This window comes from Lepidochelys kempii, chromosome 5 (assembly GCF_965140285.1).
Source record: "Lepidochelys kempii isolate rLepKem1 chromosome 5, rLepKem1.hap1, whole genome shotgun sequence".
Lineage (NCBI taxonomy): Eukaryota > Metazoa > Chordata > Testudines > Cheloniidae > Lepidochelys > Lepidochelys kempii.
In genome coordinates this window covers 13,736,528-13,763,275 of record NC_136384.1, presented here as the reverse complement: position 1 = coordinate 13,763,275, position 26,748 = coordinate 13,736,528, and the positions used below count along the sequence as shown (strand labels likewise).

Here is a 26,748-nt window from a genome sequence, read left to right as displayed (position 1 = left end):
AGGGAGAATAATGGGATATAAGAAAAGGATTCCATCGAAGGATTCTGGGGAAATCCTAAATTGTTACTAGAAATTAAATATTTTTCCTTTATTGCTGCTCCATTTGTTTTTCCCCCCTCAAATCCTTATTTTAAAAAAACAAATAAAAAAAATTCCAGTGACAAAAAAAAAAAAACCCAAAACACAATATTCTCTTAATCAGAATAAATTCTTATTTTTCCTGAGGAGAACATTATTCTAATCAACAGAATGTTGTTGGTTTCTTTCACTGGAATTTTTGTGATTTTTTTTAAAAATAAGAATTTGAGAAAAAAAACAAATGGAGCAACAATAAAAGAAGAAAAATATGTGCCTGTCCCTAATGCTCAATTTCTTGTCGAAATCCTAAATTGCTATAATTAATCTGCCTCTGCATTTACTGCTTTTGTTACCCCATGACTGTGTTAGGTCTACTGGCAAATAAAAGTCCCTACAATCTTTAGCCTAAATTAAAGTGCCACAAGCAACTGTAGTGATGGCTGTGATACTTCCCAGGGGTACCCAGAGTTGTAAGGCACCTAGCTACGACATGCCCTTAGTATGAGGAAGTTTTGTCTGTGCCTGCTATGGATCAGCATGACTCCATCATCCTCTGGAAACATGAGCACTACCTTTCAGGCCTCCCTCTCCACATGCAGGTTAGCGAAAGGCACACACAAACTGCCCCCAGTCCTCCGAGCATCCCTCTGGAGTCACCAGTCCCTTATCTACTTAACAGTCACTAAAGCCTGAGATTCTCTGTTCCCAAAGAAACAGCACACCAGCTTATTAGATTCCTCGAAGGATCACCACTCCGTTTAACATACAGTATTTATATATACTCACTATATATTTATAGTGAAAACAAGAATAAGTTTATCATCAAAGAACAGAGATTCAAGTGATAGAGTGAGAATATTGGAAACAAATGGTTACATATAAAACATAAGAAGGGTCACACTGGGTCAGACCAATGGTCCATCTAGCCAGTATCCTGTCTTCTGACAGTGGACAATGCAGGTGCTTCAGAGGGAATGAACAGAACAGGTAATCATCAAGTGATCCATTCCCTGTTGCCCATTCCCAGCTTCTGGCAAACAGAGGCTGACAAAATCATAACATTCTTCTAGAGCGTAAACTAAACTCACAAGACATTCCTCAGTCTCCTATAGAAGAACTTACCCCAGTCCTTTTCCTAGCATTTTCAGACAGGAAGGCTGAGATCCCCCTTTCATAAGATCAAGACTGCTGGCAGATTGTCTTCACAGTCTGAAGCGTGCTAAGGCACCTCTCTGCACCCCCCTGCACCTCCAGATAGACCTGACCAGACCTGGGGTTCCAAAGAGGATGGATCTAGACTGTTCTCAGATGACAGAACAAGGAGTAATGGTCTCAAGTTGCAATGGGGGAGGTTTAGGTTGGATATTAGGAAAAACTTTCACTAGGAGGGTGGTGAAGCACTGGAATGGGTTACCTAGAGAGGTGGTGGAATCGCCTTCCTTAGAGGTTTTCAAGGTCAAGCTTGACAAAGCCCTGGCTGGGATGATTTAAGCTGGGGATTGGTCCTGCTTTGAGCAGGGGATTGGACTAGGTGACTCCCTGAGGTCCCTCCCAACCCTGATATTCTATGAAAACAGGTCGTCCCCCATTCCTGTGGTTTACCTCTTCCTGTTAGTTTCCTTCTGAAGCCTCCACAAGCTCTTTGTTAGCATTTGACTCAATAAGCTAATAAACTTCTATTTTAAGATACACAATAAGCCGTGGTCCACCAGGGAGATAAGTTTGTGCATGCTACCTTAGAGCAGTGGCTCTCAACCTTTCCAGACTACTGTACCCCTTTCAAGAGTCTGATTTGTCTCGTGTACCCCAAGTTTCACCTTACTTAAAAGCTTACAAAATCAGATATAAAAATACAAAGAAGTGTCACAGCACACTATTACTGAAAATGGCTTACTTTCTCAATTATAAAGTACATCAAATTGGAATATAAATATTGTATCTGCATTTCATTATATAGTATACAGAGCAATATAAATAAATCACTTTCTATTAAATTTTAGTTTGTACTGACTTCGCTAGTGCTTTTTATCAGGGCTGTCGATTAATCACAGTTAACTCACGTGATTAACTCCAAAAAATTAAACACAATTAATCGCAGTTTTAATTGCGCTGTTAAACAATAGAATACCAATTGAAATGTATTAAATATTTTGTATGTTTTTCTACATTTTCAAATATTTGATTTCAATTTACAACACAGAATACGAAGTGCACAGTGCTCACTTTATAGTATTTTTATTACAAATATTAGCAATGTAAAAATGATAAACAAAAGAAATAATATCAGAGAGGTAGCTGTGTTAGTCTGGATCTGTAGAAGTGGGTATTCACATATGAAAACTTATGCTCCAATACCTCTGTTAGTCGATAAAGGTGCCACAGGACCTTTGCTGCTTTTACAAAAGAAATAGCATTTTTCAATTTACCTCATACAAGTACTGTAGTGCAATCTCTTTCATGAAAGTGCAACTTACAAATGTAGATTTTTTTGTTACATAACTGCACTCAAAAACAAAACAATGTTAAAAACTTTAGTGCCTACAAGTCCACTCAGTCCTACTTCTTGTTCAGCCAATCACTAAGACAAACAAGTTTGTTTACATTTACAGGAGATAATGCTGCCTGCTTCTTATTTACTGTGATGGGTTGGACCCCTTGGGAAGTCACCTGATGTGCTGAGATACCACTGAGTCTACCTGTTCTTCCAGCATGGACCCCCTTTAACCTGTCTTGCTGAGCCAGGCTCTTAAAACCTCCTCTAACACACACACAGGCAGGGCCACACCCAGCTGCAGATCAGCTCTGGGAAGATTCAGTTTAAGGGACTTGCTCCAGCACTCAGACTTCCACCTCCTTTGGAGTGCAGACCCAAAGATATATTATGAAATTTGCTTCTTCCCTCAATGTGGAGGAGGGTGTACACAACTTCTCGCCCCCACCCCCCAGTTAGAAATCACATAAACTGGGTTATATTGTAAACCAGAAATAAATTTATTAACTATAACAGGTATATTTTAAGTAGTTAAGGAGGTAGCAGACAGAACAAGGCAGATTACTAAGAAAATAAAACAGAGCAGGCAAACTAAGCTTAATACACTGAAGAAACGGGTTACATGCAAGTTCTCACCTAAATGTGGTTCTAATAATCTTCACAGGCCAGATGCCCTTCCAGCCTGGGTTCAGTTCTTTTCCCCCAGTTCAGGCTTAGATGTTTCCAGCAGTCATCTTGGGTGGAATAGCAGGGGAGAACTGATGACCTGGATTGCCCCATTCCCCACCCTTTAATAGGGTTTGCATAAAGCAGGAGCCCTGTGTTTCCTAGTTTGACCCCCCTTAGCTTCTTGTGGAAAAGAATTCAAGATGGATTCCAGTCTCAGGTGACATGGTTACATGCCTCTGTAGGGCCCTTGTAGCCATTCTTCACAGGCTGATCCACATGTTCACAGGAAGACTAAGCTCTTTTACAGTCCATTGTCTTTGTTGATGGGCCATCCACCCTGTCTGGCTTTTCCATTGTGGTACCTGAAGTGTTAGTAGTGGGCGTCACCCAAAGTAGCATAGTTGAACACGGATACATAGATAATATTCCGAATTTCAGATACAGAAATTATACATACATACAAAGAACATAAGAACGGCCATACTGGGTCAGACCAAAGGTCCATCACACCCAGTATCCTGTCCTCTGACAGTGGCCAATAGCAGGTGCCCCAAAGGGAATGAACAGACAGGTTATCATCAAGTGATCCATGCCCTGTCACCCAATCCCAACTTCTGGCAAACAGAGGCTAGAGACACCATTCCTGCCCATCCTGGCTAATTGCCATTGATGGACCTATTTTCCATGAATCTATCTACTCCCTTTTGAACCCTGTTATAGTATTGGCCTTTACAACACCCTCTGGCAAGGAGTTCCAGAGGTTGATAGTGCATTGCATGAAAAAATACTTTGTGTTTATTTTAAACCTGCTACTTATTAATTTCATTTAGTGGCCCCTTGTTCTTGTATTATGAGAAGGAGTAAATAACAGTAAATAGGATAATCGCATTCAGTAAATCATAACCTTTCCAATGATATCTCACATGATCCATTTGCATGAAGTATATCTCATTTATGTCATTCATATCATAAGCATATTTTCATAAAGAATATGGAATGACACATCACAACAATGTCACCTGAAAATGAGAACAGGTGTTCACATGGCACTGTTGTAGCTGGCACTGCAAGGTATTTATGTGCCAGATATGCTAAACATTCATATGTGCCTTTATGCTTTGGACACCGTTCCAGAGGACATGCTTCCATGCCAATGACACTCATTAAAAAAATAATGTATTAATTAAATTTGTGGTTGAACTCCTTGCGGAAGAATTGTATGTCTCCTGCTCTGTTTTAACTGCATTCTGCCATACATTTCGTGTTATGGCAATGGCGGATGATGACCCAGCACATGTTGTTTGTTTTAAGAACACTTTCAAAGTAGATTTGACAAAATGCAAGAAGGTACCAATGTGATATTTCTAAAGATAGTATAGCACTTGACCCCAGGTTTAAGAATATGAAGTGCCTTCCAAAATCTGAGCGGGACAAGGTGTGGAGCATGTTTTCAGAAGTCTTAAAAGAGCACCACTCCGATGCAGAAACTACAGAACCTGAATCACCAGAAAAGAAAATCAACCTTTTGTTGGTGGCATCTGACTCAGATGATGAAAATGAATGTGTGTCAGTCTGCACTGCTTTGGATCATTGTCCAGCAGAACCCATCATCAGCATGGAAGCATGTATTTTGGAATGGTGGGTGAAGCATGAAGGCACATATGAATCTTTACCGCACCTGGCACGTAAATATCTTGCGACGCTAGCTACAACAGTGCCATGCGAACACCTGTTCTCTCCCTTGTTTGTCTGAGAGATTGGCTGAACAAGAAGTAGGACTGAGTGGACTTGTAGGCTGTAAAGTTTTACATTGTTTTATTTTTGAGTGCAGTTATTTTTTGTACATAATTCTACATTTCTAAGTTCAACTTCTATGATAAAGAGATTGCACTACAGTACTTGTATTAGGTTTATGGAAAAATACTATTTCTTTTTTACAGTGCAAATATTTGTAATAAAAATATAAAGTGAGCACTGTACACTTTGTACACTGAAATCAATATACTTGAAAATGTAGAAAACATCCAAAAATATTTAAATAAATGGTATTCTATTATTGTTTAACAGAGCGACAAATCGTGATTAATTTTTTTCATTGCGCAATTAATTGCGATTAATTATTTTAAATTGTTTGACAGCCCTACTTTTTATGTAGCCTGTTGTAAAATTAGGCAAATATCTACATGAGTTGATGTTCCCCCGGAAGACCTCTGTGTACCCCCAAGGGTACACGTAGCCCTGACTGAGAACCACTGCCTTAGAATGATCTGCCTTTAACTATAAGGTCTAGAGAACATATTTTTCAGCATATACACAACTCCTCACATATTTTCTTTACATACAACTCACAGTAAGTATGATGACCAGTGTGGCACAGGCTTTCAGTACATACCTTACATGACCCCTTTTGATGAACCCAGGGTACCTCTGTGCCCTATGCCAGCTGGCATCAAGAGGTCTTTGGGTCACAGTGGCAGAGTCTGCAACAGACCACGACAGCTGCCATTCCCAGAGGGAGCTCCTCATCTGATTGCAATCAGAAAGGAATTGAAACCCAAACATTGTAGAGGTGGGGCGCATTGAGGACTTACTGTCAGTAGATCTCAAAATTTAGTATGCCTGCCTGGGATCCAATATGTCAAAAATCTTTGAGTGGTAGGGGATATCTGATTCACATTATGTTACAGAGCTGAAATGCACCCACAAATCCAGTCAATACAATAACTTCATAAAAGTAATATTATTCCCATTTGACAGAAGGGGAAATTGGAGCACAGAATGAAATCACTTGCCCAAGATTTCAGAGGGTATCAATATCAGAGGAACCACTCAGCATTTCCTGGTTCCCAGTTCAGTGCTCAATCCACTAAAAAACACCTGTTCTCCAGTTAGTCACATGACAGCTATTAGAGTACAATGTAAATGAAGATAACAATTCTTACCCGGACAAGTTTTTCTGAATCACCCCTCCATTTGCTGACAATAGTGGATGCTGAAATGTTGAAGAAAGTTGTATTGCATTCAGTAGCAACAGCCTTAGCAAGCAGAGTCTTTCCAGTACCTATCAGCAACAGGGATGAGGAAATTCACTCTGAGTAAATAAAATGTAAATATAGGAATAACTCCCTTCATCATCTTACTAGTCAGCAAATGAACACTGACAAGAAGAATGGAAATGCAATTAGAACTATTTGGAGAAAAGCAGGTAATACAGGACTTCAAGTCACAGCACCACTGACAAATACATTCAAACCGTTTCTGAGGTACTATATTGAAATGATCAGAGCACCTCAATGGGCTGTATTGAAGCAAATAAATAAAAGAACATACAAGACCAGACCCAATGTTATTTCACTGGGGGCAGCTAGCAGCTTGTCTAACACACTAATAGTTCTACAGACTCCGCAGATGCTATCATGTTATGTCTACACTAAAAACACTACAGTGTAGACACTTGCTACAGCAATGGAAGGAGTTCTCCTGTCACTGTAGTTAATTCATCTCCCTGAGAGACGATAGCTCCAGAAAGAATTTTTCCATAGACCTAGCTATCTATACCAGGGGTTAGGTCAGCATAACGGTCTCTCTCAGGGCTGTGGATTTTGCATGCTGATGAAAGTTTTCAGTGTAGACCAGTCATCAGTGTCTAGGCAACTTTCCAGTGGTGCCTTGGAGGGTGACAGAGATAGTGTGGAGAGCAGTCTAGACAGTGAGAGCATTTGGAGAGACTGCAGAAGTGTTAGTTTGTGGGACAGCCTCCATCTTTGCTAGGAGACCAACACCATTTTCAAAATTAACTCCTAAATGAAGGAGAGGGGGAGCTGGTACATTTTTCCAGGAAGGGATAGTCCAAGCCAAATGTATATCTCTTTGAAGGTCAGTCCCAGCCAAATTTGTACTACTGGCAACTATGGCAAATGGAGCAACAATATGGAATTGACATGCCCTCCGAAGCACATGACTGCTCTGATTACACTTGGAGTCAAGAATGTTGGTTGGAGGGAAGATTTAGGTGTAGAAATATCCTAGAGTTGTGGGAATTCTGGATGTGGCAAGAGTGTAGATTGAAGGGCTAATCTCCATGACACCAAGTAAATTTGTTAGATTCATATATTGGAGCAAATCAGCATGAAGCTCTTAAAATGCATTTTTAATTAATCTGTTTGGATATGAACAAAAATAGCAATATATGTAGCTACACCTATATTTATAGTATAAACTTGTACCTACCTGGAGGTCCATATAATAATAATCCTTTCCAAGGGGAGAGAATCCCGGTAAACAGCTGTGGATACTGTGGAAACAAAAGAGCAATTCATGGATTAAAAATATAAAATCTGAGTCAAAATGCTGGTTTTTTGCAACAATCTTGTACATGGAGGAAATCTAGGAAACTAGAACAGAGGAAAAATAAAAGAATTACATAATAGATTTTACCATACAACATGCTACATTTAACCACATGAAATCTATTTTAAATGTATTTTTCATGTTTTTATTTTGTATAAATGGATATAGTTTGCTATTCTCTTCAGTAATTCATTTTCCTATAGCATGATGTGTCTGGCAGCTTTTCTTTAGGCAAAATTCCCACAGAATAAGCACTAACAGAGTGGGCTTTTTCTATCCAGCATACTGCGGAGCATTTGTATATGAAAAGTTACACGGCATTGTCAACTTAAATTCCATTTGCTGACTAGGAACTACGTTCAGAAAAGGACAGATACAGTCAGAACGATGGGTCAGCACTCTACAAGAAAAATTTTAACTAGCTGATGATATTCTGACCATGATAATGTATAGAAATGGTGTCCAATATTGGTTTTCTCAAAGCTATTTAGAGCCTTACCCTTATAGGATACACCACTGCTTCCTTGACTAACCGCTTGGCTGCATCAAGTCCAATAATGTCATCCCACTTTATGTTTGGATTATGAAGATAAATGTCCTGTAATGCAATTTGATCTTTTTTAGAAAAAAATAAAGTTTTCATGTACAAATATAATAAACCCTCAAGTAGCAAAACAGCCTACTTATTCCAGGATGTGAAGTAATAGTGATATAGGTTTCAGAGTAGCAGCCGTGTTAGTCTGTATCCACAAAAAGAACAGTAGTACTTGTGGCACCTTAGAGACTAACAAATTTATAAGAGCATAAGCTTTCGTGGACTACAGCAAAGTGATGCAAACTGTTTAATTTACAGTATAGGCTCGTAACTGTTAGCTCACAAAAGGGAAGCACTTGGCACACACAATAATAATTCCCAGAAAAACCACTACTTATGGCTGGCTCTCATTGAAGCCAATGGAGGTTAGACATTGGCTTTAAGGGGAGCACAGTAATGGCCATAGTGGATCAGACCAATGATCCATCTCCTCAACAGTAGCTGGTATCAGATAATTCAGAGCAAGGTGCAATAAACTCCTTAATGGATAATTGTGGAATAATCTACCCGGGGAGAACATTCTATATAATAATTAGTGTATGCCCTGAAGAATTCATTCAGATAATTTCATTCAGTTTGTCAAATTATCTAATCCATTTAAATCCTACTAAGATCTTGGCCTCAATAATATTTTGTGGCAGTACGTTCCACAGATGAATTTTTGCATAGAAAGAAAAATCACATCCTTAATATAATTTGTTGGGGATTTAATTGGGACCACATTGCTGAATCAGGGTCTTAATCCATGTCACTGACTTCTTCAGCCATCTTGGTAATATATTAAAGGTTTTCCTAACAGCTGACTAGTGTACAGTTTCGAAAGTAAGGACATAGGGAAACGCAATGCTGGTCTTGTCAGTACAGCTCCAACAGCATGGAGTAGTATATCCCCTGGCCCCATAAGGAAGAGTGTTCTAAATTATTTGTGTGTGTTCTAGGCCAGGAAAAAATATCTTTTCTAATGTCATTACATGCAAGAAAGGGAAAACACATTGGGTCTAATTTATCATTGGTGTAATTTTAATGGGGATACACCAGGAAAAAAAACTGGCCTGGTACCTTCAAGAATTAGCATTATCCTTACCAACAAGAAGAAACCAACAGCATTCTCAGACACCTACAGTAACCTACAGTAACCCTCTAAATGACTGAAATGAAGATCCAATCTTACTCTGCTTACAACCGTTGCAAGTTCTCTCATCTCACCACTCATGCCAATAAAAGCACTCAGAGGTTTCAACAATCGTTCCTAAAAAGACAGAAGTAAGTGGGAGTCAACAATTTATTTCACTAAATTTTTAATACAAATTATGAAGCAGTTTCAAAACAGTAACACATTCAGGTAAAATGGTAAAGGTACAAACAACAACAGTGACATTGAAATAAGACATATCTGAGATGCCCCCATAGCTCTTCACTATAAGGGTAAGCCATTATAGGAGATCTCCTTAAGTCCTAATGGGTGAACTTATGACTCAGGGCTGGATTCTGCCAAACTTACTCACAGCAAGTAGCTTCCTTACTCCACAAATAGTTTTATTTATCTCAGCATAAGGATGGCAGAACCTGACCTGCAGGGATTAAGGCCCTTCAGGAATATAAGCGACTTATCACACCTTCTCATGTGCTGTTTTAAAGGATGATGTTCCTTTCAAGTATAACAGGCAGCCCCATACAGTTTAGCACTGGCTGAGAAGGGGTGATTTTGCTGGTGGCTTTGGCTTGTAGTAGGCAGCAGTGGCCTTGACTGAAAACCTCTACCCCAAAGATTTTAGTGTCCTGGGGAAAGGCTAAAATACAGAGACTTCAGTATCTTGACATAAATTTGGAGACAGAAGAAACTGTTGGCTGAAACTTGAACACACAGGGTAATAGTCTGTCCCTACTGAAGTCAGGGACAAGGATTTCACCCAGATCTGTTTTGTGGAGCTCTGAAAATTGTGCTACATTTGTGAATTATAAAATGTGATTTGTATTTGCCACAAACATCCCTGTTTGGGGAGTACATAAATGTCAACAGATTAGACTAGTGTTAGTGTCCATTCATTGCTTTTTCAGCAAGGACATAAGCAACTCCAGAAGTTCAAACCGTTGGGACCATGTCAATTATGGTATTTTATTTTACTGTTCCCCGTTGCATAGTTCAGTGCATAGTTACTTCTAAAGTTAATTTTGTTAGATGGAAATAATAATCCCTTACTGAAGGATCTGGATCACAGTTAAGGCTGTTTGAGGCTATTTCATTTGATGCTCCTTTGATAGCATCTTGGATCATCCCACGGAAGTCAATTATTTGGCCCTGAAGGGGGGAGAAAAAAAAAAGAGTGATGTAATAGGCTTTATCCTATCTAAAGAAAGTATCTGAGTCTACATTTAAAACTTCATGAATTACAGAGTACAAAGCAAGCTTAACAAGATGACAGCTCTCCAACGACAAAAGGCAACAGGCCAAATTCTGCCCAAGAAGTCAATGGAAGCAGTGGGGGAAGAACCCAGGTGTCTTAAATCTCAGTGTTGTGCTTTAACTACAAAACCATCTGTCTACCACTTTCAAGCAGCAGAAAAAAAATTATACATTCAGTTTCTGTTTTTACTATTAGGAGTTGGACTTTTCTATCCTATTTCTACATTGTTCCTTAGTTCTATGCAGAGTACACTAACTATGCCAAATAATGGGCTACGGATAAAAGTTACAGTCCATCAGCAGATACTTAGGAGCCCTCAGACAGCCACACAGAAGAAGTATTTTATGTAAACGTACAGAAGAGTCATATCAAACCTTCGTGTACAACTTCTCTGCTTTTCTTCATATACATTCCCATAATGTAGACGTGTTTTGTGCATAGAAAGTTTCTACTGACCCTTCTTGGGTGAGTGCTTTCTCCTCCACCACCTCTGTTGATTGCGGACACATTTAAACCAAAATCAGCTCGCTCCCGAGTAACTGTATTGTCATTCTCCTAAAGAAAAATCAGTTTTAGAAAAAACAATTCTTTCCAACCAGATGAGTGTTAGACTCACTGTAGTTCTTCACACATGCCCAGATGGTAAGATTTTTCAGCTGAACTTTTATATTCCACTGAACTCATACCAATAATGCCCGATGTTAGTATGTAACATTATTATGTGCGCCTTTAGGTCTCAATCTGGCTAGCTGCTGAAAGCAATTCAGAGCCACAACTCTAGCACTCAGCGTTCATTTGTTTCCTCTGCAGAGAGTTTTCTATACAGTATAGAGAAATCGGCATAGTGCTCAGTAATGAGGAGAAACCTCTATGAGCACCATGAATGGAGCATTAGGGTACAGAAGGGATAACAGATATGACTGGAAGAGGAGGTAGAGAATGAGCAATGCATCTGTTTAAATGCAAATGATGGGCTATTTTAGGATTTTAAGTTACTTCAACATCTATCCATGACTAGTGGCTACTGCTGTGTACTAAATTGCTGCACTTACAAAAAAGTGACAGCAGGGTCAGGCATAAGATCCAGCCCCTAACACAGAAACGTGTTCAAGGATTTTAAGAAAACAATCTCCGGCACCTACTCAATGCCTCAAGAATCATGCTAGGCTAGCTCATCTCAGCTTACTTCACCTTAACACATAGTTAATTGCAAAGCATCATGTTCAGCAGCCCTGCCAGAATTGACCCCAAAGAGCAAAAGACCACAGTGACAAATTACATTTACAAACTCAAACGTGTTAGACTGAGTTGTGTGAATGTGTTTATGACTGAGACTGGATATCTTATTTGACCTTCTACCGTCTGTAATCCTCCTCATCTCTAGCACTATGGGACTAATTCTTAAGCCCACAGAAATTAATGGAAAGATACCTGTCAACTTCATTTGCTGATGGATTAGGTCCCATGTGAGATGTTCTTTTCCTCCATTTCCAACCTGTGCCTTTTTCCCCGCTACCATCTTAACAGCTAGCATCTCCCACTGGACTCCTGTGTTGTTATAGTTACATAAGTAGTAAAACTCTTTACTCACAAACCTCTAAATGTTTTCTCAGCCTCTTATTGACTATATCATAAGAACGGCCATACTGGGTCAGATCAAAGGTCCATCTAGCCCAGTATCCTGTCTTCCGACAGTGGCCAATGCCAGGTGCCCCAGAGGGAATGAACAGAACAGGTAACCATCAAGTGATCCATCTCCTGTCACTCATTCCCAACTTCTGGCAAACAGAGGCTAGGGACACCATCCCTGCCCATCCTGGATAATAGCCATTGATGGACCTATCCTCCATGAATCTGTCTAGTTCGTTTTTGAAACCTGTTATAGTCTTGGCCTTCACAACATCCTCTGGCGAGTTCCACAGGTTGACTGTCCATTGTGTGAAAAAATAATTCCTTTTGTTTGTTTTAAACCTGCTGCCTATTAATTTCATTTGGTGACCCCTAGTTCTTGTGTTATGAGAAGGAGTAAATAAGGGCCTGTCTACACTTACCAAGGGATCAATGCACGGTGATCGATGCATTGGTGGTCGATTTAGCGGGTCTAGTGAAGACCCGCTAAATCGACAGCAGATTGCTCTCCTGTCGACTCCTGTGCTCCACCTGAACGAGACGCACAAGGGGAGTCGATGAGAGAGCGTCTCCCATGGACATAGCGTTGTGTGAACCCCGCGGTAAGTAGATCTAAGTATGTTGACTTCAGCTACATTATTCATGTAGCTGAAGTTGCTTAACATAGATCGATCTCCCCCTGTACCGTAGACTAAGCCTAACATTTCCTTATTTACTTTCACCACACCAGTCATGATTTTAATGACCTCTATCCTATTCCCCCTTAGTAGTCTCTTTCCCAGGATGAAAAGTCCCAGTCTTTTTAATCTCTCCTCATATGGCAGCCGTTCCATATGCCTAATCATTTTTGTTGCCCTTTTCTGAACCTTTCCCAAGTCCAATATATATTTTTTGAGATGAGGCGACCACATCTGCACACAGTATTCAAGATGTGGGCGAACCATGGATTTATATAGAGTCAATATACTATTTTCGGTCTTATTATCTATCCCTTTCTTAATGATTCCCAACATTCTATTCATTTTTTTTGACTGCCGCTGCACATTGAGTGGATGTTTTCAGAGAACTATCCACAGTGACTCCAAGATCTCTTTCTTGAGTGGTAACTGCTAATTTAGACCCCATCATGGTCCAAAGTAAAATAAATTCCAATTGCAATGTAACATGGTCAACACATTTGAACCTGTTTGGGGCTGTCCTTGCTAGATGGTTTAGGCTCTGTTGTCCTCCCAGATGAGGTTTTTGATAATGGCCGCTGCATAGTTTGATGCTGGTTGATCCTAGGAAGATTATGAGAAGAGCTACTTGCCGTCCTAGGATACAAAAAGCCTTTCAGGATGTAATTTTTTAACTTCTCATTTTGTTTCCAGCATACCTCACAATACAGAAGGATTAATGGTGGGATTTTCCAGAAAGTACAGTGTTGGTCTAACTTTAGTCCCACTGAAGTCAATGAATTGAGGTCAATGCTGAATGCTTTTAAAAATCCCACCCTAACCCTTTCTATGTGATGATGGAGGGGATATTTCAGAGACTTTAGCAATCTATGAATCAGGTTGAAAAATTTAAAAAAAAAGTCTTACCTAAAATTTTAGGTAGCTTTTTAAAAGAAAATGAAATTCCACCATTTAGTTTCCAGCGTGCTCACCGGTATGTTAGTTTAGCACCTCCAAGGTATCAGAGCATTTGTGTAACAGTACCATGTTTTACCCTTAGGGGGAAATCTTCTGTGCAGTGCCCAACCCAAGCGACTTTTCCCTTACCTTCTTGGTTTTCCTCCATTTCTTGGTTGCTGTTTATTTTCTGCTGTGGCAAAAATAAATATTGAAATTAGAAATAAATAAGAGTGGGATGCCATGGTCAAGGAAGAAAGAAAATTTCATCCTATTTTTTCTTTTAAAAACATTTTTGAGTGAACCTTGTGCTTGTGAAAGTTGTGAGGTTATGAAGCTCAGAAACTAAAGTCACTTTATAAAGCAGGTACAACATTGGCAGTAACAGAGTAAACCTGGCAAAGTGCCTCAATCCTGATATGACTAGTGGAGAAAGTAGTTCAGAACTTTAGTTCCATTCAGTCTTTGGACTCTCTCCTGAGACTACAAACAAGGTGCCAAATCAACACTGGTTACTGTGATATGGACCTTTCTTTACTAGGAACTGGATTGAGCCCACTAAACTCGTTTAACATACAGCATTGAATAACCATTGGACAATAACTTTTACCCATTGTCAAAGTAGGACAGATTTAAGGTCGCGACCAATAACACTTAAGAGTCCATCCTTAGGACTAAGGTGCTGTCTCACACCATTTTAATCACTCTGCCTTAAAGCTGCCAACCTGCAACATGCCATCACAACACAAATGTCACAACCTGATGATGTGCTATCAACCCACAAACTATTTCAGGCACTCTTAGAAAATAAGATTTACACACACACACACATAGCAGAACGTGAGGTCACTCAAAATCCTAAATTAGAACCAGTGACCCAGAGATGAAAGGTTCTGTACCCCATTAGCAATCTCCTCGCTGTTCTGAGGCCCTTCTCCTCCTAGTATCTATAGATAGAATATTATGAGGGACAGATTCTGATACTCCTCAAGGCACTGATTTGGGGACTGAGGCATTACTCAGTTTGCGTAAGGGAATCACAATCTCGCTGTAAATATGATCTAACAAATGTTCTGCAATAGGACCCATTATCCTTGATTTGCAATTAATTCCATCATTTATACATTGTAGGAATGACCTTTTTAAAACGCTAGACCCTGTTTGTAAATCCAAACACTAGACCCTGTTTGTAAATCTTTCTCACATGCACACACTACTTGCTTCCAGCCACTCCTGATCTTTTACATAATTGTGAATGTCAGTATGACTGGTGGGTTTTAAAAGCATTTAATCCATGCAAGGATTATTATTTTTATATGCTTCAGTAGTGTCCCATTTACCTGGGATCTTCAAACTTCCTAATAAGCTTTTGAAGCAACTGAAACTGCTTGGAGATATTCTCTGCTCACTCATCCCCTTCTCTAACAATCAACACTCTCCATAACTTTGCCTCTGCTTGTATTGTTGTTGCCTTCTGTAACCCACTTACTCCTTATGTTGAACACAAGTTCAAGAACACTCAAGATCTCATGGTCCGATCTCAATATGTCTGTTCTGAGTTGCCTCATACAGTATTGCCTTTGCTTGTGCCTCTGGAGTACACGTCTTTTGGAGCAAGGACCTGTTATTTGCTTGGTACATACCATTTAGTGTAAAGGAATGTGCTACATTAAATTTAATAATAAATAATAATAATGGTGGGAATAAACTTTGAAGAATGGTCTTAGATGACCTCTAGGCTACAATCTTTCCCTTTAGTTATTCATTTTGTATTTGAAAATAAAATCAGAAGTAGAGCATTCTTAATATTGTTACCCAAAGAGGAAAAAATGAGAAAATATCTATATAATATTTTGCACTTAGATATTATTTTTTTACCTGTAGATCTCAAAATTGTTTTAAAAAGATGGATAAACAGCATAATATCCATTCACACATATAGGAAAAGTGAAGCACACAGAAGTGAGAAACAGAGAAGGAAACAGACCCCAGGTCTCCCGAATCCCAATCCCACGTTCTAACCACTAGACCTTTAGCGCTATAATTATTTGGGGACAGAGGAAATAACATTAAATAAGGATAAGTCTGAGAAGTGTCGGGTATTTTAGTGCACACATATTTTTAAAATGATGAGAAACAGAAGTTGGAAAGCTTTCTTTTTGGAACACAGTCACGTACCAGTGTCTAGGGCCTTTTTGGTAATTTTAGGGTATCTCTGGAATTTTACATAGTAATAGCTTTCATATTCCATCAAAATAGTCTCAAGATCAACGTTGTCACAAACTTCAAAGCGGCGTAAAGCTAATTTGGTTTCTTGTTCCAAAGCATTTGCAGCATCAACATACCTGGTCATTTCAAAAGAGCAAAGAACGTAAAACTGAATGTCATTATTCTATAAAATTCTTTGAGAGAAATAGCATACAAGGAAACATGTTATAGTTCAAACTGTGGCAATCCTACATAACTAATAACCAATAACAATTATAAGCACTTTTCATTCACAGGCCTCAAAGTGCTTCCCAAAAGTTCAATATAAGATCACATTGCAAGTTAGTAACAGAGCTGTGACTAGAACCCAATTCTGTTGAAATCCAGAACTGAATCCTATCCACCTATCCATCCTGCCTCATTATTATTAGTTTATATCAATTAATTAAAAAAAAAAAAAAAAGAAGAATAACCAGTGTGGTACATTTAGCCCTTTATCTTCAAACCATTGTGCAAATATTAACCAATTAATTCTCATAATGCCTCTGAGAGACTTGTCTGCATTTTACTGATGGGGAAACAGAGAGAGGACCAGATTCTGATGTCAGTTACATCAGTGTAAACCTAGAATAACATTATTTGAATAAATTCCTAGCTATATAAAATTCACACTGTTGTAACTGAGATCAGAATCAGGCCTGCAGAGATGAAGGGGTAAATATTCAAAATGGCTGTGTCCCGGGCTGGCAAATTTGTATCTTCCCTTCTGCACCCATAAAATCAAATCCAGGTGCAAATTGTACAACCTATACTTATTACCTCATTTCAATGCAAATCATAGAATTAAAAGCTGAAGAACCAAGATTTCCACCTTAAATTCATATACAAATGTAAAAATGCGAGGGGGGGGGGGGCAATTTTTTGCAACTGCAAATTATACCAGAAAAAGGAAGGCCAGCGCTTTTGAAAATTTTTTACTCAGTTGCTTGTTCAAAGTCACACAATAAATTGAGGAAAGTCAGGATAATTCTGATTCTCAGCCCCAAATTTACTCCATTAATATAATTACACTTTCATACAAAATATATTTATACGCTATTAAAACTACATATGTACATCCTTCTGTGTTACTGTACCTTCCATTAAAAGTAATGGAAATTGTGCCTGTACGCAACAAGTCACACGCTACAAATCAACTACAGAATTTGGCAGCTCAATGCTGATATACCTGATGTAAGCCCATCCTCAGCCTCCTCTGTTGTCCTTGTCCACTAAGCAAAATAACCAGACATTTTTACTTTCTCAAATAGCATTTTTATTTGCCCCAGATTTCTGTGAAATAGGATTATTTTGGTCTTGGGCTGTTTAAAACTTTCTTATTTTTATTTACACATATTTAAGTCCAGCATCTCATGAACATTTGGGAGAAAAGATGTCTTGGTTAAAAATTCAGTTAAGATGTGAAAGTTCACAATTCCCATTTCCTGAGCCCACAAGAAACTCTCCAGCAAAAAAAAAAGACCTAACTTGATATTCCTAGCATTAATAGTAAACGCAAGGAGGAAGCTTTTTTTAAAACCTTTCAGATCTTTGTTACACATCACAAAGGGCACAACCCCAATTAAAAAAAAAAAAAAAACAACAACAACAACCTTTACAGATGATTGCAAAAAGTTTTTAAGTAGCACCAGATACAAGCTTTTTATTTTTATTCCATGCATTGAAATAAAATGAATTTAAAAGTAAAATATTCATGTTATATGCTAGTATTAGACACACTGCAGAGCAATTTAATTAGCAGAGCAGGCCTTCCATTGCATCCACTATAGGGCAGAAATGAACATCATGAAAGGCCAGAAACATACCTAAATATACAACTGTAGTATATTTTTGTTTAGATAACATACCCTTCCTCTGTTAAATAATGCAAAATTAGAATGAGAAGATTTTTTCTACGAGCTTCTGTCCGCATCTCGTCCTGTGAAGGAAGATAGAATTCTAGATCAAATGTAATGATCAGATTCTATTTATAGCTACAAACAGCATTGAAATGTAGTCTGTCCAAATAAATCCAATTAAATAAAGACAACAGTACGTAAGAACTATAAAACAGCTTGCAGTCAAAAAACAGAAGTAAAATGGTTTTCCACTGTAATTTTTTTAACTCCATCAGGCATCCGGGATGGATAAAAGCTTTTTCATAGAAACAATTAGTTTGAATTAGAAATTCCTTTTACTGTTTGTATTTTTGTGAAATTCTGGGATTTATCTGGGCCAGTACAGGGATTGGTTACCATCTGGTAACCTTGGGTGTCTTGTGGTTGTGCAACTTTCATCCAGAGCTCTAACCCTAACAGATTACCCCCAGCACACAAGCCTCAACCTGGCTTTGCCCAACCTGGTTACTCCTTGAAGGCTGACTTTGGTATGATTCCAGCCCCGAATTCATCCCAAACTCATCCTATAGCAGGGACCAGCCCCTCTCACTGGACCCTCACAGAATAAATGTTAGGTTCACTACCTTTACAGAGACAGTCAATCACTCCAACCTGTTAGCTTCCTAGAAGCACACACTTCTCTGAACTTTTATAGCACTGATGATTTATAATGAAAGCAAAACAAGTTTATTAGCAAAAGAACATGGATTAAGTGATACCAAGTAAAAGGGACAAAAGGGAGAAATGGTTAAAAACAAATAAAAATGAAAACACGCATCAAAAAGACTAAAAAAAAAAAAAATCTAGCATGATACAGCCTTTGTTCAAGATGGTTTCTCTCACCCACTACAGGGCTGGAAACTAGGACCACAGGTGTTTGGGACTGCTGATGCCTCCACATCACCACTGGAGGTTAAGGCTGGGCTCCCATGGGAGGATCATGAAACTTTGGAAATACCACCCAGCAGGACCCGAGTGGCAGCCCCACACAGCCCACCGATTGGTTGGTACCAGTGCTTTAACCAGGAGGCCATGAAGGGGAGCCGTCTAAGCAACAGCATAGACTGCATGCCTGTTTCTGCTCCAGACCCTGCTTGCGATAGACCCTAGATTCCAGTTTTTGACCCTGATTTTACCTCAACTTTGCTCTTCAATTGCTTTCCGTAATCTGGTGCCTGGCCCCAATTTTCTGGTAACCTGACCCTGTCACCTGACACTTGATTCTCAGTTTGCTGTCTGATCTGCCTTGAACTCTGACCTCCCAGTAACCTGACCCTGCCTGCCTACTGACGCCTGACCCTTGGTCTGTCCTCTGGCCTGTCTTAGACTCTGACCTCTCTGTACATGACTTGGCCTGACTCCTGTTCTGACCAATAAGTTTGTCCTTGTTGTGTCAGTTTGCTCAGACTACCTTTGGTTCCCCCCAAAGCCAGCCAACCCCTCCACAGATGATGGAGGGGACAAGCCGCCCTCCAACCAACAGCACCCCGATGGCCTGGGACCCATATGACCAAGCCACCTGTCTGCAGCCCCATGCTACACAGCATACACTTGAACCACAACTCAGTGCAAATAACTAAACCGGCCGCAGGCTCCCGTGGCGCTGCTCACTGCTGAAGCACAGACCCTGCGTGAGCAGCTCGTATGCTCCCCGGGAGAAGCAGTGACACTACGTGTCCAAACAGACCAGGCATCACCTGAACCAGCCCCTATGGTGCTACTGCCCAAACGGTTGAACAAGAATAGTCAGAAATACTGGGATTTTCTGAACCAACGCAGGCTGTTTTTCCTGCTCTGCCCGAGCACACCCCACAGAGCAAACTAAGGTGGGGCTAGTAGTTAGCCCGCTCTCTGGCGAAACGCTCCATTGGGCCTGTCACCAGTTGGAGCAGACCAACCCTGTGCTCTCCTACTGGGACGCCTTCCTGTAAGCCTTTGCAACCATCTCTGAAGGCCCGCATCACATCCACTCTGCAAAGGCTGCCCTCCGGAAGCTTCTTGAATGGCAATGGCCAGCCACCACCCACTTCCAAAAGCTTGTGGTAGATGTTGAATGGAATGAAGCAGCCTAACCTTACCAGTTCTAATTAGGGCTCAATGATGAGGTCAAAAATGAGTCCTGAACCCAGGCAGGTCAACCTGGGTTACTGACATCTGACCCCAGAGTAGAGAGAGCATCGATGATAGCTGAACCTTTGTTTTACTGTGGGGGACTAGGACATGCTCTTGCCTCCTGCCCAGCTCGGAAGAACTCAGGAAATGGATCAGCCCAGGGCCAGCAGAGGGGGTGAAGCCTGGGCACCACTAGAGTTCAATGCTACAGAAACATGCCCCTGCCCTCGAGTAGAACCTGACCTGGAAACCATGGTGTCGCCCCACATTTCCAATTCCTACTGCAGTTGCAAGTCTTGTGGCATGTGCAGCAGATTCCCTCCCCGCCCCCAAAACTAGCAATGACAGACTCCAGGGCTGCTGCAACTTTATAGATTTTTGAGGCAGCCAAACTCTCCAGATTCCCCCTTCAGCTGAAACCCACACAGTACCTGGTGGAGAGGATTGATAGATCGCCCCTATCTTCGGGTCTGGGGACTCAAGAGACCATCGCGTTAGAAGTCGTAATGGAAGAACACTAAGAAACAATGTGCTTTGATGTAACCAGCTCTCCATTCTTCCTGATAATTCTTGGCATTCCTTGTTTGAATTGGCAGGACCCATGTATGTCTAGGTGGTGGGGGAACATTAGCTTCCCTTCTGATTACTGTCAGAAAGCATGCTTCCAATGAAGCAACTTACCCCCAACTGAACTGCACCCAGGGCCCCAGAACAGGAGGAGACCATCAGAAGCGAAACCCTGGAAAGTGGGGGCTAGCCAGACAGGAGCGGCTCCAGGCCAAAACCTCAGCCTCCCTGACAAGTACTGCGACTTCCTGGATGTGTTTGAGAAGAAAAATGCAGGCTCACTAATCCCATACAGACCACCAGCCCTGGGCAAAGGTGCCCTACGAATGAATATACTCCATGTCTGAACCAGAGCTGTAAGCGCTACATGGGTATACCCAGGAAAAGCTCGCCAACGGCTTCATTGGCGATCCAACACTCTAGCGGGGCACCAGTAATCTTTGTGAAGGAGGACAACAGGTCACTACACCTCTGCGTGGACTATTGTGCATTGAACAGAGTGATTATTCATAATCAATACCCATTGCCCCTCATTCTAGAGCTTCTGGACTGCCCGAGAACTGCCAGGATATTCATGAAATTAGATCTTCAGGAAGCATAAAATTTAGTGTGCATAAGGCCTGAGGATGAATGGAAGACCGTTTTTCATACCCAATAGGGGCACCTGGAATACTTGGTGATGCCATTTGGCTTAACTAGAGCTTCTGCAACATTTCATAAACGATGTGTTTAGGGATATCCTGGATCGGTACATGATCATCTACTTCGACAATATTCTGGTGTTTTTCAAGAACTTGCAGCACTACCACCATGTTCCGTCTGTTCTGGGAACATTAGCAATGAAGAACAAAGCCCCCTGGGTTGTACGCCAAACTGGAAAAGCACACCTTCGACCGGCCCATCATTGAATTTTTGGAGTACATCATTTCCCCAGAGTGAATCCCGATGGATCCACAGACTTTACTGTGGAACTCCCAGCATCTGATGGCCAAACATTTGTGGACTTCCTGATCCAAATGGCCCACTTCATCCCCTGCAACCGGCTACGCTCTGCTGAGACTAACACCCACCTCCTACTGCAAAATGTGGTATGGCTCCATGGGTTTACTGACAGCATAATTTCTGACCAAACCTCACAGTTCACCTCTTGCTTCTGGCATGAAGCATTTAGGCCACGGGTGGACAAACTACAACCTGTGGGCCGCGTCCACCCTGTCAGACCTTTCAGTCTGGCCCTAAAGCTTACATCTGGCAGTGGGCTCAGGGGCTTGCCCTGCTCAACCCACCCAGTGCTTCAGCTGGGGAGTGGGGTTGAGGGCTTAGAATCATAGAATATCAGGGTTGGAAGGGACCTCAGGAGGTCATCAAAGCAGGACCAATCCCCAACTAAATCATCCCAGCCAGGGCTTTGTCAAGCCTGACCTTAAAAATATCTAAGGAAGGAGATTCCACCACGTCCCTAGGTAATGCATTCCAGTGTTTCACCACCCTCCTCGTGAAAAAGTTTTTCCTAATATCCAACCTAAACCTCCCCCACTGCAACTTGAGACCATTAGTCTTTGTTCTGTCATCTGCTACCACTGAGAACAGTCTAGAGCCATCCTCTTTGGAACCCCCTTTCAGGTAGTTGAAAGCAGCTATCAGATCCCCCCTCATTCTTCTCTTCTGCAGACTAAACAATCCCAGTTCCCCCAGCCTCTCCTCATAAGTCATGTGTTCCAGTCCCCTAATCATTTTTGTTGCCCTCCGCTGGACTCTCTCCAATTTTTCCACATCCTTCTTGTAGTGTGGGGCCCAAAACTGGACACAGTACTCCAGATGAGGCCTCACCAACGTCGAATAGAGGGGAACAATCACGTCCCTCGCTCTGCTGGCAATGCTCCTACTTATACATCCCAAAATGCCATTGGCCTTCTTGGCAACAAGGGCACACTGTTGACTCATATCCAGCTTCTCATCCACTGTAACCCCTAGGTCCTTTTCTGCAGAACTGCTGCCGAGCCATTCGGTCCCTAGTCTGTAGCGGTGCATGGGATTCTTCCATCCTAAGTGCAGGACTCTGCACTTGTCCTTGTTGAACCTCATCAGATTTCTTTTGGCCCAATCCTTTAATTTGTCTAGGGCCCTCTGTATCCTACCCTACCCTCCAGCGTATCTACCTCTCCTCCCAGTTTAGTGTCATCTGCAAACTTGCCGAGGGTGCAATCCACACCATCCTCCAGATCATTAATGAAGATATTGAACAAAACCGGCCCCATGACCGACCTTTGGGGCACTCCACTTGATACCGGCTGCCAACTAGATATGGAGCCATTGATCACTACCCGTTGAACCTGACAATCTAGCCAATTTTCTATCCACCTTATAGTCCATTTATCCAGCCCATACTTCTTTAACTTGCTGGCAAGAATACTGTGGGAGACCGTGTCAAAAGCTTTGCTAAACTCAAGGAACAACATGTCCACCGCTTTCCCCTCATCCACAGAGCCAGCTATCTCGCCATAGAAGGCAATTAGATTAGTCAGGCACGACTTGTCCCGCTCCACCCACCCAGTGCTCCCCCAACCCCCAACTCACAATTCCTGGATGAGCACCATCTTCCCACATGCAGAGTCACACTGCACAGGTGCGACCAGCACCGCTTATCCAGACTTCACAGAGTTGTTTCTGGAATCGGAACCCCACCCCTCCGCGCTCAATCCCCAAAGCGCCAGCCTCTTCGCACCAGCCTCTGCCCAAAACTGGCCAATGATCAAGGCTAGCCACATTGCAGGATACTGCCCCTAAACAAGTCCAATTAGGAACCACAGTCTCCTTCATTGACCAATCCCTGAGGCATTGCTCCTCCGAGAGACTCACCTCATTCCTCAGCCAATCACCGCGGCCCGGACCTTTCCAGTCTCTATAGCCGCATCCTCAAGACTCTCAAAACCACCCAGGGGCCGCACCCATCCCAGCTAGGGTGCCTCCGCTTGCGGCAGTGCCTGGTACAGCCACTTTGGTGTCACTGCTGGCAGAGCCCCTAGGAGTCCCCGGTACCGTTCCGGTAGAGCCCTTCCCCCGTGCCACACCCCATGACTCCCCCTCCCCGCACCTCCGTAATTTCATGAGCATTCATGGCCTGCCATACAATTTCCATACCCAGATATGGCCCTCAGGCCAAAAAGTTTGCCCACCCTGGTTTAGGCTATGGACATCCACCTGCACTGCATACCACCCCCAAACGCATGGACAAACTGAACAGGTTAACCAAGTACTGGAGCAGTATTTGAAATGCTTTACAAATTAAGATCAAGACAACTGGTCCATGATCCTGCCATATCCAAATTTTTCTTACAGCACCAGCAACCATGCCTCTACAGGTCAGAGCCCCTTCTTTGCTAATTATGGATTCTACCTCCCTTTCCAGTTGCTGCTACCGACTGGAACCAATAGATTCACCTCATTGAGGAAGAGCTCAAAAACCACTTAAATTAAGAAGTGAAGGCCTATAAGAGGCATGTGACCATCAGCAACAAGAAGCTCCAGTATTTACTGTATGCCAGGTGTGGCTCGCCGCCCAACACCTCCAGACTAGGTGACCCTCCCACAAATTGGACCACCAGTTCCTTGGACCCTTCCCAATATGACAGCAGATTAACCTGGTGTCATGTTCCAGGATGCAATCCAGACCAGTGAGGGGTTTTGTCACCTCCTGCCCCTCAACCTTGGGTTTCTCACAATGCTTTGCTGTTGTAGCACTAAATCTGGACCTCTCTCAAACAGCCTACCAGCATTCCCTGAGTGTCTGTGTATAGCTACAGCTCTAGTCCAGCAACTCTGACCCCACCAGGCTCTCAGCAACACACCAGCCACACTCTGGCTTCCAGCAGCCTTAGTTACTACCTGCAGGGTGAACCCAACACACTCCAAATCCCAAATTTCCCCCCAAACCTGTCTTCTGCACTGTCCAGGATGTCCATGGCCCCTGTAAGGGGTCAATATGCAACAATCTGCTTCCTTAATTGGAGTTACCAAACTGTTCAGTTTAAACACAACACTGGATTACTTTTGATTACAAAATAAAACAAGTTTAATTTAACTACAAACAGATTTTAAATGAATACAAGTATCAGAAAAGGTTACAAGAGACATAAAGATAAAGTATTTCTAGAAGCTAAAAGTTAAACTAGACTTGGTTCAAGGTAAAATCTTTACCACATGCTCCCAGAAACATTGCTGACCAAATTCTGTGATCATGTCCCCGCCCAAAGTCAAAAGGTTGGTTCCTTTGTCGTCTTAGATGAAAGAAAGAGAGGAAGGGAGAGAAAGAAAAGATAGATAGATATAACCTGGGGTGTTTTTGACCCTCACTTTTATAGTCCAGTCACCCTTTGACATGCATTCTCCTAAGGATTACCCCTAGATAAAGTTCCTTCCCACTGTGAGGGTGGAGACATGAAGTCTCGTGGTGAAAGAAGTTTCATGCTGTTATTTGCTAAAGTGCAGATCAAACTGTTCCTGTCTGTCCCCCCACCCCCCCGCCCCGTTGTTGCCAAAGAATTGCCACTTGACAGGTGATGGCCAATCAACTATGACACCTGACTAGAGGCATTAGCTTGTCCTTTGTCTCTGAGGAACCAGTTTACTCCCTCTTGTTGTCCCGAGGATCCTGATTACCTCAGTTTACATATAAGTAGTAAACACAAATTTCTGTGTTTAAGATAGACCTATTTAACAACTTCCGCCTAGTTGGGGCTACATGGGTTTAAACATGCTATCATACAAGGGCATTCAGAACTTTACATGTAATGTTGCTACATGCATTTCACCATTATAATATTGACTAGTGAGTTATTAATTTTCAAATGATACCTCACAAGGTATCTTTGTACATATTTTGTACAAAGATTATTACAATAATGGGTAGGGTGTGAATACAGGAGTACATTCAGTCACAGCCGGTCATCTTCAGACTCTAGCTTCCCCAGCCTCTCAAAATACACTCAGTTTTCCATGTTTCCCTTCTGAAATCCTACACTGAGCCCACCTTCCCTAACTGAACTACACCGCTGCCTCCATCAGTTGAAACCATCCCGATGTGTCGAAAGAATAGTAAATATGGCAGGCGACCACCTTGGCTTAACGGTGAAATCCTAGCGGATCTTAAACATAAATAAGAAGCTTACAAGAAGTGGAAGGTTGGACATATGACCAGGGAAGAGTATAAAAATATTGCTCGGGCATGTAGGAATGAAATCAGGAGGGCCAAACCGCACCTGGAGCTGCAGCTAGCGAGAGATGTTAAGAGTAACAAGAAAGGTTTCTTCAGGTATGTTGGCAACAAGAAGAAAGCCAAGGAAAGTGTGGGCCCCTTAATGAATGAGGGAGGCAACCTAGTGACAGAGGATGTGGAAAAAGCTAATGTACTCAATGCTTTTTTTGCCTCGGTCTTCACTAACAAGGTCAGCTCCCAGACTGCTGCGCTGGGCATCACGACATGGGGAATAGATGGCCAGCCCTCTGTGGAGAAAGAGGTGGTTAGGGACTATTTAGAAAAGCTGGACGTGCACAAGTCCATGGGGCCGGACAAGTTGCATCCGAGAGTGCTAAAGGAACTGGCGGCTGTGATTGCAGAGCCATTGGCCATTATCTTTGAAAACTCGTGGCGAACGGGGGAAATCCCGGATGACTGGAAAAAGGCTAATGTAGTGCCAATCTTTAAAAAAGGGAAGAAGGAAGATCCTGGGAACTACAGGCCAGTCAGCCTCACTTCAGTCCCCGGAAAAATCATGGAGCAGGTCCTCAAAGAATCAATCCTGAAGCACTTACATGAGAGGAAAGTGATCAGGAACAGCCAGCATGGATTCACCAAGGGAAGGTCATGCCTGACTAATCTAATCGCCTTCTATGATGAGATTACTGGTTCTGTGGATGAAGGGAAAGCAGTGGATGTATTGTTTCTTGACTTTAGCAAAGCTTTTGACACGGTCTCCCACAGTATTCTTGTCAGCAAGTTAAAGAAGTACAGGCTGGATGAATGCACTATAAGGTGGGTAGAAAGCTAGCTAGATTGTCGGGCTCAACGGGTAGTGATCAATGGCTCCATGTCTAG

The 26,748-nt window shown here is 41.8% G+C and overlaps 1 protein-coding gene across 6 annotated transcripts in view; it reads right to left on the bottom strand.

The window, feature by feature from the left end:
* KATNAL2 (katanin catalytic subunit A1 like 2) overlaps nt 1-26,748 on the bottom strand; it is a 57,407-nt gene that overhangs the window by 18,081 nt on the left and 12,578 nt on the right. For 3 of the 6 annotated variants that reach the window (XM_073343479.1, XM_073343481.1, XM_073343482.1), the window contains exons 2-11: nt 17,946-18,016; nt 16,009-16,175; nt 13,981-14,023; nt 13,401-13,530; nt 11,045-11,143; nt 10,384-10,482; nt 9,355-9,432; nt 8,088-8,186; nt 7,469-7,532; nt 6,181-6,299 (exon numbers count right to left, since the gene is read on the bottom strand). In XM_073343479.1, the coding sequence (XP_073199580.1) occupies nt 6,181-6,299; nt 7,469-7,532; nt 8,088-8,186; nt 9,355-9,432; nt 10,384-10,482; nt 11,045-11,143; nt 13,401-13,530; nt 13,981-14,023; nt 16,009-16,175; nt 17,946-18,016 (969 nt within the window). The remainder of the gene's footprint in view (nt 1-6,180; nt 6,300-7,468; nt 7,533-8,087; nt 8,187-9,354; nt 9,433-10,383; nt 10,483-11,044; nt 11,144-13,400; nt 13,531-13,980; nt 14,024-16,008; nt 16,176-17,945; nt 18,017-26,748) is intronic. The other 3 variants (XM_073343483.1, XM_073343484.1, XM_073343480.1) reach the window with 2 other exon arrangements.